At 38.5% G+C, this 18,560-nt stretch overlaps 1 protein-coding gene and 1 pseudogene across 1 annotated transcript; both read right to left on the bottom strand.

The window, feature by feature from the left end:
• The window catches only part of LOC137740777 (protein DJ-1 homolog D-like), a 27,411-nt pseudogene extending 13,461 nt beyond the window's left edge, over positions 1-13,950 (bottom strand).
• On the bottom strand, positions 13,785-18,560 carry LOC137738957 (protein DJ-1 homolog D-like). Its single transcript, XM_068478427.1, has 4 exons — positions 18,233-18,560; positions 16,961-17,401; positions 15,389-15,751; positions 13,785-14,203 (listed from the first exon to the last, which is right to left on the bottom strand). The coding sequence occupies exons 1-4, from the start codon at positions 18,407-18,409 to the stop codon at positions 14,015-14,017; spliced, it is 1,170 nt and encodes a 389-aa protein (XP_068334528.1). The 5' UTR covers positions 18,410-18,560; the 3' UTR covers positions 13,785-14,014.

Here is an 18,560-nt window from a genome sequence, read left to right as displayed (position 1 = left end):
GGTAAAGGTCAAGCATCTCAAAAACCTCGCAAGACTCAGAGCTTTAAGCAAAATGGAGCTAGTTCTAGTTTTTCCAGCGGTGGTTTTAGTGCCACTGGTCAGGGAAGAGGTGGTAGATTTTTTGGGGGTCCTAGATTTCAGAGACAGAGGGATGCTAGTAGAGGAAGGGTTCCATTATGCCGCAGATGTAACAATAGGCATTTTGGAGAGTGTAGACGGGGCAGCAGTGGATGCTTTACATGTGGAAAGATGGGACATAGAGCTGTAAGTTGTCCTCATAATTAGCAGAGGCCTTAGCAGCCTTTCTTGCCACCATTAGCGCCAATCCAGCAAGTTTCAGGTTCTGGAAGTTATGGTCAGATGGGTCGTGGTGGTGCTTACCATTATCAGGGTTACCCAGTTCCTTATGTTCCAGGACCATATCAGTATTCCCATGATCCTTATTATTAGAGTGGGTATCCTCAGTATTCTGGAGGTTATACACCGTATCCTCCTATTCCAGCTAGTGGATCTCAGTGGTATCAAGGAGGACAGCCCCAGTAAGGAGAGATTACTTCCAGTAGTGCAGGATCTTCAAGGCAGTCTGGTCAGCCTAGTCAGAGGCGATGTGTGCAGGGTTGAGGTGGTCAGACTAACAGAGGTCGTGGTGGATAACAGCAGACCCAGGGGCGTATCCACAACATCACACTGCAGGATGCTCAAAATAATCTGGACTTGATCATGGGTACGTTAAATATTCTTGGTCACTTTGCTAGAATGTTAATTGATTGTGATGCTACACATTCTGTCATTTCTCATAGATTTGCTCAAGTGACACAACCTCATCCTACACCTTTAGGGTATGGTTTAGAGTTTACTATGCCTAGAAGGGAGAAATGTTATGTTGATTGTGTATATCCAGGATGTCCAGTGATGGTGAATGATATAGTTATGCTAGCTAACCTTATCCCGTTAGATATTGTTGATTTTGATGTGATTTTGGGCACATATTGGTTGCATTATAATAGTGCCAATATAGATTGCTACGGGAAAACAGTTACTTTCCATCATCCTGGATTACCTGTGGTTACTTTTATGGGTGAGCAGAGTGGGGTGAGGCATTGTTTTATTTCTGCCGTGAAAGCAAAAAGATTATTATCAAAAGGTTGCCAGGGATATTTAGCTCATGTGGTGTTGCATGATGTTGCTTCTAGTAGTGTGGAGGATGTGTGAGTAGTCAGGCAATTTCCTGACGTATTCCCTGATGATTTACCTTGATTGCTGCCAGACCGAGATGTGGAGTTCACGATTGATTTGCTTCTAGGTACGGATCCTATGTCTTTGACTCCTTATCGAATTACTCATGCTGAATTGAGGGAATTGAAAATCCAGTTGCAGGAATTAGTTAATAAAGGTATTTTTGGGATACGTCATATATGCTCAAGGTATTCAGGTGGATCCTCAAAAGGTAGCAATATGGGAGAATTGGGAGCAACCTCAAACTGTCACTGAGGTACAGAGTTTTCTTAGCTTAGCAGGATATTACAAACGATTTGTTAAAGATTTTTCGGTCTTTGCTATGCCACTGACAAGATTGACTAGAAAAGAGGTTAAATTTGAGTGAGATGATAATTGTGAATAAAGTTTCCAGCAGTTGAAGTATTATCTCACTCATGCACTTGTTTTAGCACTCCCAGATGATAGTGGTAATTTCGAAATCTACAGTGATGCTTCCTTGAATGGTCTGGGATGTGTGCTGATGCAACATGGTAAGGTGATTGCTTATGCTTCACAACAATTAAAGCCTCATGAGAGAAATTACCCTACACATGATTTGGAGTTAGCAGCCATTATTTTTGCCCTGAAGATTTGGAGACATTATCTTTATAGAGAAAAATGTAAGATTTTTACGGAACATAAGAGTCTTCCATATCTCTTCACTCAGAGGGATCTTAATCTTCGATAACGGAGATGGTTGGAACTACTTATTGATTATGATTGCACGATTGATTATCACCATGGTCGTGCAAATATGGTAGCTGATGCACTTAGCAGAAAATCTCAAGGCCGTATTAACGTTTTGTATGCTTGTCAGGTTCCTCTTCTGGCAGACTTGAGATCAACTGGAGTGAAGTTAGGGGAGAAGATCGGGAGGAAGCCTTACTTTCTAATTTCCAAGTTAGACCAATTTTAATTGATCGAGTGCTTGAAGCCCAGATGGATAATGAGGAAGTCCAGGAGTTAATTGAAGCCAAAAGTCAAGGGAAAAAGAAAGATCTCAGAGTTTGAGAAACTGATGGCATGCTTATGCAAGATAGTAGAATGTATGTGCCGAATAATTTGGAATTAAAGAAAGCAATTCTTGATGAAGCGCACTGTTCGGCTTATGTGATGCATCCCGGAGGTACTAAAATGTATCATACCATTCAACCATTTTATTATTGGCTAGGTATGAAAAAAGAAATTGCTGAGTATGTGAGTAGGTGTGCCATTTGTCAGCAAGTCAAAGCAGAAAGGAATAAGCCTTTTGGGTTAATGCAGCCGCTTCCCGTTCCACAGTGGAAATAGGAAAACATTACTATGGATTTTGTGTACAAGCTTCCATGTACACATAATGGTTATGACAGCATTTGGGTGATAGTTGATCGGCTTACTAAGTCAACACATTTTATTCCAGTGAAGGAGAAGTATTCTTCAAGCCGACTTGCTGAATTATTTATATCAAAGATTATGAAGTATCATGGAGTTCCTGTTAGTATTGTCTCGGATCGTGATCCCAGATTTACTTCTAAGTTGTGGGTGGCATTTCAAGAGGTTCTAGGATCGAGGTTACTTTATAGTACATCATATCATCCTCAGACAGATGGACAATCAGAGATGACCATTCAAACGTTGGAGGATATGTTGAGATCTTCGATATTGCAATTTGGTGATGCTTGGCACAAGCAGTTGGATTTGATGGAATTTGCCTACAACAACGGCTTTTATTCGAGTATTGGTATGGCACCATTTGAGGCACTTTATGGCAAATCTTGTCGTACACCTTTATGTTGGTCAGAGGTTGGTGAAAGAGTTTTGGAGGGCCCTGAGATAGTGGAGGAGACTACTCAGAATATTCAAGTGATTAAGTCTGACTTGAAAGCGGCCCAGGATCGACAGAAGAGCTTAGCAGATAAACATGCCACTAGCAGGGTGTACAAAGTTGGCGATTGGGTGTTTCTGAAATTATCACCGTGGAGAGGTGTGGTACGGTTCGGGAAGAAAGGCAAGCTAAGTCCTAGGTACATCGGACCGTATATGATCACCGAATGAGTTAGTGAAGTTGCGTACAGACTTGAGTTGCCTTCAGAGTTGTCTAAAGTGCATAATGTTTTTCATGTGTCCATGCTTCGTCACTATGTTTCGGATCTGTCACAAGTGATACCACCTTAACCATTAGAAATAAATCCGGTTTTGACTTATGACGAAGAGCCAGTGACTATTCTGGATTGGAAAGAAACGGTTCTGAGGAACATGACTGTGAGATTAGTGAAAGTTTTGTGGAGGAATCACTTAGTTGAGGAGGCCACTTGGGAGACAGATGACTAGATGAGGGATATGTATCCAAGGTTGTTTTATGATTACTAGTGGGTTGTATTTGTTATGTGAATTTCAGGACGAAATTTTCTTAAAGGGGGTAGGTTGTGACAGCCCATCTCGAATTATATTATAGATTGCATGAAATGACGATTTTGCCCTTAGATGTTAGTTGGTGTCATGGGTGATTTGTTTTTTTTGGTTGGTGACTCAGCTGGACATCATACACTTACACACACCCATACCTTTCCCGTTGACCTTTCTCTCTCTCCTCTATTTCGGATTTTCTTGCCATTTCCATACAACCCGTATGGACAAACCTCAAACCAACCTTTCCAGTAGCAGATCGTGATCATGGTTGGTGTTTTTGGACTCTTTGCAAGCTTAGGAGTCGATCCATACTTTTGGTTGGACATGGAACCTTCAAAAACCCTAGTTTCTCGCGAGCTCCGATTTGGGTATTGTTCATGCAATCATGATCGTGCAATTTTCAGGGAGTTTTAAGGTTATAGGAAGCTTTAGAATGTCTTCACGAAGCTCGGAGAAGAAAAACGAAGTGATTTGGACGTCGGGAAACCCAGGTTTAGCAAGTTGCAGGTTTGGCCAGATATCGAAGGTTTTTCAGGCTACTTTCCATTGGTTTTAGGTCCCCTAAGTGGTAAGGTTTGTTCTACTCATTGTAAGCTTCATTTTGGTACAAATTTTATGGAATTTGGTTAAGAATGGAAGAAAATATGAAGTTTTGAAGTTTTTCCAAAAACCAGCGAAAATTCAAGTTGCAAACGGAATATACTAACGGTGTCAGGTATATATATAACAGTATATTCCATTTTTGGACGGAATATTCCCTAACGCCGTTAGGGTTTCTGCCCGTGTGCCAGGCACGTGCCTGCGCGTGGGCGGCGCGTGAGAAGTCGGAAATTTATTTGAAAAATATGGGGATGTTCGTGGTGTTGAGTAGATCACGTTGGTATATTCAAACACCCCATTTGAGCAATGTATAAGAAGTTGTTAGCTAGTTTTGTTTATGTGCTTTAAATTGACATTTATATAGTTGTTTCGCATATAGGTGAGACCTATCCTTAGGACGAGCGCAATCAATCGAGGCTCGGGGTCTATGACCCTTCCACATACCAGTGAGTGGGCTTTTGGTTTTCAGTATATACCTATATGCTTGGTATTTTTCCTAGAAAATGAGTTTGAATGATTATACGTCTTGAAATGCCATGCAAAGTATCTGCCTATTTTACTCATGCATTAGTAGTTGCAAATATTTATGATTGGTGCTGCAGACGCACAGGTAAATACCAGGTAAGTTTATAGATTATGGTTGTGAGATTGATGATTATATGAGATGTGTTGAGAGCTCATAAATCTGCACCCTGGTGTTAGTGCTCCCGCCCAGAGTTAGGGCACAGTCATTCACGTGATGTTCACCTCCCGCACCATACACTCATCTTGGATCCAAGTTAGGTGCACAGTCCTGTCGTACAGACCACTATACGTGGTTCTGACTCGTATGTGACCCACGATTATTCGCACAGTCTTCACGTGATCGTAGCATTTAAGCATATTTATTTACACCCAGTCCTGTCGTACAGACCACTTTAGGTGGTTCTGACTCGTGTGCAGGTATATTTGTTGAGATGTGGATTTGAGCCGTACAGGTCACGTTAGGCGACTCCAGCTGACATATCATTTGCATTGATTTATATCACCTGGCTTACATATATTTTATGCTGAGATATTTGACTTGGCATATTGGTGAATTTTGCTATTCCGAGCATGCTTGTGGTATATATAGATATATATTATATTTTCTGGGAAATTATACAGATTTTACGACGAGGGGTTAGAACTTTTGAGATATGAAAATGATTTTGAAAAGCTTTGTTTTTGCCCACTCACACTTTCTGTTTTGCGCCCCTCCATGTTCTAGGTAGGAGTATTTGTTGGTGGCATACGAGGATTCCTGTGGTGGTTCTGACAGATTTCACAAATTTAGGATCACCTTTGGGTGTTGTTTAATTAGTACTTGTCCAGTCATACTGCACTTAGGCTATTTATGCTCTGGATGTGTATTTCACACTTAATCTCGCACTAGCATGTTATCTTAGCTAGTATTGTTAGTAGTTTGGTTTTTATTTATTCGTATTTCTCTTTATCATTTTGCTTCTGCACTGTGCACATGATTACATCACTCTCACGTGACGGTCAACACGCCTTGATTTCGGTCGGGGTGTGTCATTTTCAAGATTCCAACTACTCCTAATAACGCCCAGGTATATATTCTTTCTGGAATCTTCAACTAAAAATTCCATGCATGCATCATTGCCGACTGGCAATCCATGTCATAGTTAAGATTCATAGAATTTAGAAAGAAAAAAAACTAATAAAATCCATGCCCTGGTTTTATATTCCAAGCTGCTGCCGGCCACATTTTTAATGAGCACATAAGGACCACTTGAACTAGGATAATTAACATAGGAAAATAATAAATACACAATTACTTGCTGATCTCACGCATTTATCATTCATTTTAGTCGTTCTTTCAATTTAATTTATTCAATTAAATAGCTAGAACTTGTGTGAAAGAAAAAATATCATTTCATTCAGATAATATGTATTAGTGGAATTAAATTTCAAAAGGCAATTATTGGCGCAAATGACCCAATATGGTTAACAAAAAATTGGTGCAATGGTGGCTGACCAAAACAAGTTTTAATGGTCAAATTGACTAGTTTGTATGTGGTGTTGGTGTGGGGATCATTGTTGACTTATAATAATGCAACCCAATAACGAGTTATGACTAGACAAATATATAACTTTATCTTATGAGCACTAAGTTAGTGCATCTCTAATTGATTATACACATGTGACTTTTCAAATACATATTGTTTGACATGCGTGACAATTTGAAGACTAAAATTTACTATTTCACAATTTTACATTCCAACAAATTCTACAACTTTCAATATTTTATTTCACTAAAAAACAAAATTTTATTCATTTAATGGAGTGGAGGGAGATTTTTATCAAGTTGAATGCATATGGAGGAGAGAGAGAGAGAGAGACAAAGAATTTAACAAGTAATGGAATTGAAGAGTGGGTTGAAGAGTCTTTTGATTTAGATAGTGAAATGAAGGTCCCAAATTTAAAAACTAAGTTGATAACTCTACCAAGAAATTCTACGTGGCACTTCAAATTTAGCAAACAACGACTAATGAACTTCATGACTATTGAATTTCACTTTACTATGCTTATCTGAACTTCAAGACTATTGAATTTCACTTTACTATGCTTATCTGAACTTCAAGACTACTAAAGCAAACAAATTGCTTCATACATTCAAAAAATAGAAAGAAAACAAAAAGTATCCAAAGAAAAATAAAATCACATAAAGTAAAAGTAGGATATTCTTAGAAGTTTAGTAAATTACCAAAAATTGAACCCGCGCGATGCTACGAGTTTTAAAACTATGTTGAATGTGTAAAATATATTAAAATATATTCTCATCCATATCAAAATTTATTTACATCCTAATGTTCAATAAAGAACCAAAACAGTCCACAAACATGGTATTTGGCCCCTCAATATGCAGACGCCATCCCCCATCTTCATTCTGCAAATGAATTAATTCATTTTTCTATGCCGAAATGAAAGCTTTCTTAAAAAGCATTAATTTCATGACAACCATTCTTACCTGATGATTATAGAGATATATGCACCATAACACAGCATTCAGACCTCCAGTAATTGAAAGTGCAATGATCTGTTGCAATTGGTAAGCAATACTTAGTCACTCAACAATTACCAAATGGACCAAATAACAAAGAAAAAACAATCTTGGTTAATTCATTTTACTGAGAAGAAAGGCTATGAAGTTCCGAAATGAATATGCATCAATCTTTTGGAATGTCAAAACTTATTCATAATATTTAACCATAATATACAGATTCTCCGTGTTTTCATCTTCTGGATTACGTGGAAAATAGTGTTACAAAACATGTTAACGTCAAAACTCATATGATTTGGCCTGAAACCACTAAAATTCTTTGCTTATATTGGAAAGGGTTTAACAAATTATCATGATCAAGGACACTAATTCGAAGGATGGATAAAACTCTCCGACAGCTATAAGTTTCATGCAAAAACACTCAAAGAGCTCAAGTGGATTACATGGAATCTCAACACAGATCACAGGCCACTAAAGTCACTGCAGCTGCTGGGTCACTGCTAGTAGATCTTCAGCTTGCAACACCCAAAATCAACGGTTTCTTTGCAGCAACTAAGAACGAAGTTGTTAGTAGGGGAGGTAATGGAAATGCAACCGTCTACGGCGTGGCACAATGCGCCGAGACAATTAGCAAGATCGGTTGCCAAGATTGCTTGAATGTGGCATACAACAACGTACAGAGCTGCCTTCCAGATACCGATGGTAGGGCAGTTGACGCAGGTTGTTTCATGCGGTACTCTAGTACTTCTTTCTTCTCTGATAACCAGACTACGAACATCGCGCACTTCTTAAAAGGCAGTAAGAACACTCTTTCTATGTGTATTTCAATATTACTAGGGTTGTCAAATTTGTTCACCAAATGACATGTCAGCGCTCATTCCTTAATCGAACAAACTCGATAATGCTAACAATACTTGTAGGAGGTAATTCAAGAAAGAAAGGCATAATCATTGGAGTGGCAGTTGGAGGTGAAGGTCTTATTCTTCTTCTCATTGTTGGAATTCTTCTCTATTTTAAACCCTCAAGAAAGTCCACGGCGGATCATAGAGGCGAAATATTGGGAGCAACGGAGTTGCAAGCACCAGTGAATTACAAATATAAAGATTTGAAATCAGCAACAAAAAGTTTTAGTGAAGAAAACAAACTAGGAGAAGGAGGTTTCGGAGACGTTTACAAGGTAAAATAAATAAAAGAATTCAGAGACATGATTATGCTCCTATACCAACTGAGTCAATATTTGTGTTTGAAAAATTAATAATGACTAGTCGTCTAGTCGTCTTGTTTGGCACGGTCTAGTGGAGGTGTACTTGACTACATTGGAGTAAGCTATACCGAACTAGATTGTATTCATACTTAGCAAACAGCGATACGATGTTTATCTTCTTCAAATAATATAGCTTCAGAAATTTCTGTTTTATGTTCACACTTGGTTGTCATGTAAAGCACGTTTGTTTATTATTCATGTTTGTAGCTATAAAAGCTATATTATTTACATGGAAGGGTTCATATAATGAAGTGGAGAAGATAGCATATTAAGAGTGTCGAGAATATGCGTTTCGTGGAGAGCTACTAGTATATATTCCTCTGGCTTATTAACTATATTGAAATCTACGGTTTTCTGAAACAAGAAATGGAATAGCTTGGTTGAGTTCTTGAAGAAGAAGAAAAGAGAATTGCAGAACTTAAAACTTTTCATTAACCATCCATACTATTTTACAGAAAATCTATTTATAGCTTGCCAATCTTAGTTTAACAACTGAGCCAACATTCAGCTTACATGTTAAGCAACCAGTCTGAATCAACATATGTTGAGAGAGTAGTACTAGAAACAGCTTATATCTCAAGCCACAATGTAAACAATGGAATGCCTTCTGTGATGCAAATTTGAGAATGAGGTTTGGATGGAGTTGGTGCAGGCTTGCAATTTTCAATACCTGCCTTTTTAATTAACCTTTTGGTATACTTAGATTGATTAACAAACAAGTCTCCATTGTATTGATACTGATTTGAAGCCCATGAAAATAGGTAAGAACACCCATGTCCTTAAAATTAATAAGTTCACCAAGTTTACCAATGATTGATTGAACCTAATTAGCATCAGAACATCTAATGATTATATCACCCACATATAATAACAAGATCATATTGACCCCCATCATGTTAATCTGACAAACAAGCTAGCATCAGAAGAGGAAACTTTGAATCCCAGAGAAGGTAGTACTCTTGTAAACTTGGAATGTCATGCTCTAAGGGCCTGCTTAAGACCATATAAGGACTTGACTAAACTACAATCATGTGATAAATTAGTAGGATCCACAAAACCTTGAGGTTGATGCATATTAACTTTCTCCAGCAAATCTCCATGAAGAAAGGCATTCTTAATGTTTAATGTCTGAGAGACCATTTATGAGAAGTAGCAAGAACCAAAATAAATCTCACAATAGAATGCCTAACAACAGGACTAAAATTTTCTAAGTAATCAATTCCTTGCTCCTATGTAAAACCCTAAGCTACCAGTCTTGCTTTATACCTAGCAATTGTACCATCAGAGTTTCTCTTTATTTTATAAACTCATTTACTTCCTACAACTGATCTATCAACTTGAGGTGGAACCAGAACCCAAGTTCCTTGAGTTTTTAGAGCATCAAACTCTTCCTTCACTTCTTGTTGCCACGAAGGATCTAGGCAGCCCTAAAGGTCTTCGGTTCCTCCACATCAGTGATATTAGTCAAGAATGTATAACCAGAATAACTGATATCATTGTCAGTAATAAATAGAGATTATAGTTCTGAAGGTTCAATAAAAAATTATTAGGCAAGGAACATGCAGTCAAATAAGCAGAACAATCTTGCCTATAAATAGACCCAGTCTTCAACCTTATTTGCATAACATGATTATGAGAAGATTCCACAATACTAGAAAACGAAGAATCAATACGTAAAATTACCTGAAGATGACTTGGATCAAGGACAGGTAACAAAGGAGGTTGTGGAGGAGTAGCACTTGAATGAGCATTTGAATTTTCAGGTTCCCGTGTTAATGATCTCAAAGATAATGATAAAGCTACTTCTGGGCTGGATGACATCACTGGAGTACTTGTATCTTGCTGAAACAATTGAGGCAATGTCACAATCAAAGAAGTCTATCGTTTGAAGTTTGGCAGGGAACAAGGTCTCATCACGAACTACATGCCTTGACAATAACAAATTTTTGGTTTGCAAATGATAACAGATTACACCTTTGTACCCCACTGCACTGCATAGCCAAAAAAAATATAGATAAAGCTGATCTAGGCTGAAGTTTGTTGCTGTTGTAAAGTCTGAAAAAGGGATAGACTGCAGAACCAAATACCTTCAAGTGACCTAATGATGGAGGTTTCTTCTATAAAACCAAAAAAGGAGAGTCCATTTGTAAGGATCTACAAGGCATTTTATTAATGAGATATATAACACGAGCACAAGCATGAAAAAACAAAAACCTTGAGATAACCTTGTCACTGACAATAGTGTAATAGCTGTCTCTACCGTATGTCTATTCTTTTCTTCAACAAATTCATTTTGTTATGGAGTGTATAAACAAGAAATCCTATGATACACTTCCCTTGAGGCCAAAATTGTTCAAAATGATTACTAACAAATTCACCTCTACCATCTGATTGTAAACACTTAATAAGAGTACCAAACTGAACTGATATGAAAGTATAAAACTTCGCAAATATTCCAAAAACATCTGATTTATTGCATAAGGGAAAGATCCATCATCCACAAAGCTTATATAATACCTAAACCCTTGGATGGATTTTACTGGAGGACCCCAAATATCAATATGAATCCTTTCAACTGGTACTAAACATCTAGTAGATTAAGTAGGAAAAGCTAGTCTAGACATCTTCCCATTGATACAATCAGAAAAAATTTTACATTGTTTATCTACTACAGGACTTATTTGAGACTTCTTTACCATAACAGATGATACTTCATTAGTAGGATGGTCCAACCTTTGATGCTAAAGAGAAGACTTTTTTAGCATAACAGACAATACTACATTAACCACTAATCAAAAGAAACAGAAATTTTTATCAAAGTTTAGGAAACAAAAGTCTAGTTGCTAATGGGGAAATTGCTTTTGTTAGTCCTATAAATTACATAATTTACATGGCGAGCAGGACTATCAATTAAGAGTTATCTACGTGCTTCGATGGCTTGATCGCTGAAGTAGGCGTGCCAATTTTCTACCAAGCATAGTTGGGCGAATACCTTTGAATGTGGTAGTGTGCTGAAATGCGCTGTTGATTACTATAACAAGTGACTTCGGCCGAGGAAGGAACACTCTCCGCCTTGGGTTCTATAACCTGAAGACAAGGTTATGCATAGTAGAATGAAGTTCTGGGCCTTCTGCCCCAGGTTAGACAGCCTCAACTATATTCGTGAAAACATAGCTTCATCGACTTAGTATCAAAATGCACTGTAAAAGTAGTTTAGCCGTCTGAATGCCAAATTTTGAATGTAACCTGGAATATCTGATCGTAGAACACTCCACTTAGCCAAGAAAGCTGATGAAGGGACCTCTTTCGGTGAAAGAATCAAGGATTCTTTGCCGGCTGAGACTTAAAGATAGATAGCCAGTCAAACTTGAGAGACTCCCCGTCTAACTAGACAGTCGTCGTCCGTCAACTGCCAACCCCACCGTCTAACCAGACATGATTCGTGCTGATGATTAGTCAAGCAATTAGTGTTTCACAGAAAGTTTGTGAGAAGTTTTGCTGACGATTAATCTTTCTTATTGAACAACTCCTCTCGGTTTTGTTCTCATCTCTAAGCTCATAATATATTTCTCCAAGACAGTTACTACAATAATTAAGAATAATTAAGACTGGTAGTAATATCTAGGAAAAATATTAAGCTCAAGAATGATTACACGGGCCGATAGTGCAAAGTTAGGCATAAACAGCTTCTTAAACAAAAGCTTATGTCAATAACCATAACTGCAGAAACACCAGCCGCAGCTAAAATCTGCGGGCCATGGCATAGGGATGCAACTGGTTTCCCCGAAGTCCTACATACAAATAACGTGAAGCATAACGTTACGGTTTTAACTTAGGACGTTAAAGATTAACAAATGAAAGCACAACTTACCCCACAGAGAAACAGGATCCTTCTATCCGAACCAGTTATTTGCCTCCTAGTACCTTCACAAAAAGCCTAATGAAATCGGGATTACCTCATACGTAACCCCAGACACTATATCAGAAACTATATCACCGTCAACAACAGACGACATGACCACGGGTTCTACCTATTGAGCCCCAGCAGCAACCAATACAGGTCTCAAAGGCGGAAACCCTGTGCACTTCCGCCCCTCTAATCGAGCCAGCAGCTGCCATGACAAGTAGCGGCAATTGGCTTTTTGGAGTCAGAAAACTTTCTCACCGATTCTACAACGTATGCATCCACAGAAAGATACTCAGGAGATCACCATCCTGATATTACGAGTCCATCGTAGTTTTTAAAATCTGTGTCATCAAATGTTGCATTCAGCGTGAAATTGCAAAAATACATAGTAATTTTTGCTAATTGTTTTCCTAAAAGAGCGGCAAAACTAGCACTCAGTTTCTTTCATCCAAATAAATGAATTAATAGAATTAAAGGCTGCAGAACGGAGGTTGATTGACCTGGTGAGAACTGAGAAGTAGAATGTTGATGAATGGCGGTGGGGCAGATGTCACCAGATTTCTTGCCAGGGCAGACCGCGTCTACGGACACTCCAAACGCCTGCAATGCTTGATACCGGACCACCGCATCATACTCTTCCATGCAGTCGCCACACAGCAACACAACCCTCCTCCGCTCTCCTTTTCCGTTCCCTCCGTTTTAGTTTCTTACTTTTCTTGCTTGGTTTTTCTTTTCCAGAGAGAAATACAAGCGAATTCGGGGGATTCAACTCCGAGGGTGTAAAGAGGTATGGAGGATGATTGAAGAAGAAATGGATACTCGTACATGGTATATACGCTTGAGCTGCTACTGCTTTACTAACAAATGGCACAACACGTCCATCGTGCATCTTTACTCTGTTTTCTTACCATTAAATTTGACGTCTTAGAAAACTTCGTTGTTGGTGCTTGGAGCTCAATGCGTTGCCGAAAAATCAAAGTTGAAAGAGAAAGTATAACATAGGTCATGCCAAAGGCATAGTGTTTGGTCGATCTCATGGCTCTGGATTTCCTTCCATAATCTCCAGCCTACACAAATGACAGATTGGCCATTTGGGGTTACAACAGTGCCAATTTTCTTTGCATGTCCAGTCAACTCCAGTTAGTGCTTCCAGAGACTTCGACCATAATACACCGACACATGTACGTACATATCGACGTTTTCTATGGTTCGGTAAACCGCACTTGGGGATACTGGGCAATCGGCCAAAGTGAGGTTACCTGTGCCAGAGAGTATTTTATACATATACACATATATATGCTTGACAATAGGAACAACAGATTGAGCGGCTGAGCTTTTTTCACGGTTAGATGTGCAACCATCGAAGGAAAGAAGTTACATGGAAATACGGCATACATAGATCGAAGCAAGAGTACGCCCTCGTAGATACAGACATCAACTTAGACAGAACTTACATGTTGCCCTTCTCTGGTCGAACATGGCACACATCTCTTATTATTTCACAATAATAGTTAAACATAACTCACACAAGCGGTTGACCTGGTAAATGCAGCTAGAATGATACTTGAACACCAAGTAATGTCATCAACTGACAAATGAACTCTGGGTGGCCTGGCCACGCTGCTCCAGTAACCAAATTTCCATCCGTGAAGCAACGATCTATTGGATCAGGTTCCAGCCATGTGCCTCCTGAAAGAACCACATTAAGCTTCACCGCAGGGTATGCAGTACATTTCTTTCCCTGAAACATAGCCATTTATGAACACTTACGATGTGCCCAAAAAGTGATTGAAAGGGCACAGTTACCTCACAAGCAAAAAGCAAAAACACGAAACTCCCTAGCTTAATCACATCGGCACATCCATCAGAAGTCAGAACATTCATTCATTCAGGATGAACTAGGCAGATAATAGGTTCTAGAATTCAAATCGATGCTAAAGCAAAAAAAATATTCCCAGATAATTTGTTTTGCTAAACTAAACCTACGGTGTTTTGCTGCTGCCTCAAGGCCCACTTTGGGTACAGTTCATGAACGTCTTTTAAGATACTGATCTAGAGATCTGAACTCTAATCTGTTTTCGGCATATATGGTTTCCGTTACCTTCTACAATGTAAATGTACACGACCACAAGTACAGAACATCTACTTTTTCTTTTTCATTAAGCATTGACATAAACATTATCTATGCCCAATTGCCCATAAGTATATATTTATATACTGTGTATACATGTCTTAACACATTTGTCTTAGAACTATGATATTTTGTTTTTTATCTTATAAAACACAATATTATGTACACTTATATGTATACCTGACATATCTAACAGGAGACTAGAACTTAAACTTTTATTTTTCAGAAAAAGGAAAACGCTAAGCTAAACACAGAAATATACACTGTATTTGTACATCTACTTTTTAATTTGAAATTTTAAAATCTACAATTTAATATGCTTAAAATTGATTTTGGATTCTTAAAGATTTTTGCGTCATTGTTTGTGAAACTTTATGTTATTGCTTTCGTATTCGGTAATGGGACTGATCCCAATAAAACAGCCTGGAACTCATCCCCGAAAACCCATATCCCATATTAGAAAATGAGCCGCAGAAGCAATAAAATAATAAAGCTACCTAAACTGGGATTACAGCTTCACTTTGTTTCCAGTTGAACCAAATTATTGGAGGAACTCCTTTGGTTGCATCATAAAGATTGACCGAATATCCGTGAAAGTTGTAACAAAAACATTACTATGGTTGACAGCCTCACATGATTTAATCAGATAAGGAAATAATCGAATTTGATTGAAAAACTTAAAAAATATGAACCAAAATGAAATTTGGATCAAACTTAAGGAAAAAGGCGCCTTGCTGAAAGGAAGAGAGGTACTAATTGGGAATTTCTCTTAAATGATTATGTCAGTAACCATACCTGCAGAACACCAGCAGCAGCTAAAATCTGCTGCCCATGGCAGATGGACGCAACTGGTTTCCTGGCTTCAAAAATTTGCTTCACTAATGCAATAACTTTCTCATCCAATGCCAAATATTCAGGAGCTCGACCTCCAGGGATTACAAGCGCATCGTAACTTGAGACATCTAGAGCTTCAAAATCAGCTGTTAAAGTAAAATTATGGCCCGGTTTCTCACTGTAGGTTTGGTCGCCTTCAAAATCATGGACAGCAGTTGCACAGATATCACTAGCTTTCTTCTTCGGGCAAACTGCATCAACATGGCATCCAAGAGCTTGAAGGGACTGAAAGGGCACAGTTACCTCATAATCCTCCATAAAGTCCTACAAATATTGAAGAGAGAAAGTGATTAGCAACTGAGAAATCTAACATTTTGATCATTGCCTAGAACAATACATACATAAGAATTAGCTCATAAAAAAATGACAAACCCCTTTAATTTCTTTTCAAAACGCAAATGTAAAGGAGTCAATCCTGATTTATTGACCATCTTATCACTGTTAAACAATCAGTAAGTTTGATTCCAAATAACAAGTAAAAGAAATAATTTGATGCAGGAGAGGTTAGAAAACCAGCCTATTAAAGCATACATGGTGGGCTAAGGTATGTTTTGTTGCATTCTAACTATTGGCATTGTAAGTGGAAAAGTTTAGGTAGGCTCTGAAAGTGAAAGATTTGTTTTAAAAGGATAATTAAACGACTGGTTTCAAGAGATTTGGTTCCATGACATTTGACAGCAACAAATTGGGTCGCGTCTGGAATTTGGAGAGCCAATTACTGTCTCGGGATATGGGACAAGTCTGGGATTTCAGCGACGAAGAGGGGATGAAAAAGAATTCAACAGTACAGAAATAAGCAAGGGAGAAGATTCTCTAAGTTATGCATTCAAAATAACTGAAGTTTGAAATTCTGGAGTAGTCTCTTAACTAAAGTAAAAGGAGTTCTCTACCTAACGTGTTCCATATCCATAACTCACATAATTCATGCAAATGACCTGAAAAGTGGTTGGTATACATGTTTGGTTTCACTTTCACAATTCACACATTGACCTGCAAAACACTAGTGTTCTAATGTGAAGTACAACCCAAATAGGCAGAGCACTGAAGCATACAGGCAACAGGCAATGCTGCATACATTATACACATAGGAATGCTTGATGAAACCTGACACCAAAATTGTGGACAATGTGGTAAAGCCTACCCAGGTTTCTCCCCTTTCTTTTTCGAAATAAATTGTCAAGGGATGGTTCCATCAATTATCATATTTTAAGTTTATTGTTATTCCCATTCATGTATATGCACAAACAAAGAAATTAATCAGTTTCACACTTTCAAGAGAACATACACCATTCCACCTATTCATGTTCGTAAATTATTTTGTTTCAGCTTAAGATTTGACTTCACCGTAACATTTGTCATAAACAAAGTACGTCAAAACATAAATACTGTATAGTCAATTTCACGTTCTTATATATTTATATGCAATCACAGACTTATATTTCTCATTGCATTTCAAATGAAAATAGAACTTACTCCACAGAGAAAAAGGATCCTCCTATCTGAACCAGTTATGATTCCTCCCAATGCCTTAACAAATAGCCTAATGAACTCAGGGTGGGCATCGTACGTGGCCCCGGTAATTATATTACCATCAACAACACAAGCGGACATGGTCTCAGGCTCCACCCAGTAAGCACCTGCAGCAACGAGTACTGGTTTGACAGGAGGGAACGCTGTACACTTCCGACCTTTAACTAAGCCTGCCGCTGCTAGGATCAGTTGCCCGTGGCAAATAGAGGCAATTGGCTTTCCAGAGTCAGCAAATTGTTTCACCAATTCTACAACTGACGCATCCAAAGCAAGATATTCAGGTGCCCGTCCTCCTGGTATTATCAATCCATCATACTTGTTAAACTCAATGTCATCAAATGAAGCATTGAGTGTAAAATTGTGACCCCGTGATTCAGAATAAGTCTGCAACCAAGAGCAAAAACACATTTACCCCCAAAAAGCATATTAAAACAAAGGGTATAGAAATATATATAGCTTTTAAGATTTGTAATTGTGCATACAGTACAAGTGAAAAGCATATCATGATTCAGAAAACCTAGGTACAAGTGTAGCAAGTGATCGCGCCAAGAATTTGTTCAGGCTATCTGTCCCCTGAACACGACCTATTTACAGGTCAGTTAAGGAGCTCATATCAAGCGAGCAAACACTCTAATAAACCTCCTGGCTTTTGTTCCCTTCCACACAAACTAGCATCAAGTTGTTAGTGAGAATTCCACAATCTCAACTGAGTAGATGTTTGCATTTCATTTCTACCACACCAAATAAATTCGGTATCAGAAATTATGCAACCAAATATAAATGCTACATCTTGAAATTTGTCAACCTGATAGAGTGAATCTACTGAATAGTAAACTTTCTCCCTATTGTCTATAAATTAGGGCTACAATTCATTGGTTGACAAACTCTAAAGACCAAACCAAATTAATGCGAGAGTTGTAACCATTCCAATCTTTGGGGCAAATACCTTGTTTGGGTTTTACAAATTCAAGTTACGTAATCATTCCATCTAAAGCAAGCAACTTGTAGCTCAGTTGGTTCATAACTTTCAACCATTGCCCCCGAGGTCCCGAGTTCGGTCCCTCCTCCCCATACAAGTTGTATCAAAAGAGAAACAATACAATAAAATCTTTCACCTAATTGATCGTGCTTTGATTACAAAGTAGAAAGGGACCAATCGGGAATTGAGAGTGTAGTATGACTAATTGACTATGAAAAGCAGAGAGGTGAGGTCACCTGGTGAGCAGGAGATAGTTCATGAATGGCAGTGCGGCAGATATCACCGGATTTCTTGGCAGGACAGACGGCGTCGACGGAGACTCCGAATGCCTGCAAAGCTTGAAAGGGGACCATCGCCTCATAGTCTTCGACGTAGTCACCCAATACCATCAGAACTCTGCGCCCCTTCGCCATTTCTTTTCTCTTTTTCTTGGTTTTTCAGAGAGAGGGAGACAGAGAGGTGAAGCTGGGTGGACTAAATTGTGAAAGTGGATAACGAAACCCAAAAATCCCATGGCTTCGGCAGACGCAGACCGAAGAGTTCTTGGAAACTTCTGGACTGAGA

This window comes from Pyrus communis, chromosome 7 (assembly GCF_963583255.1).
Source record: "Pyrus communis chromosome 7, drPyrComm1.1, whole genome shotgun sequence".
Classification (NCBI taxonomy): Eukaryota; Viridiplantae; Streptophyta; class Magnoliopsida; order Rosales; family Rosaceae; genus Pyrus; species Pyrus communis.
The sequence above is the reverse complement of the archived record's forward strand: the minus strand, read 5'-3'. Positions and strand labels throughout refer to the sequence as shown.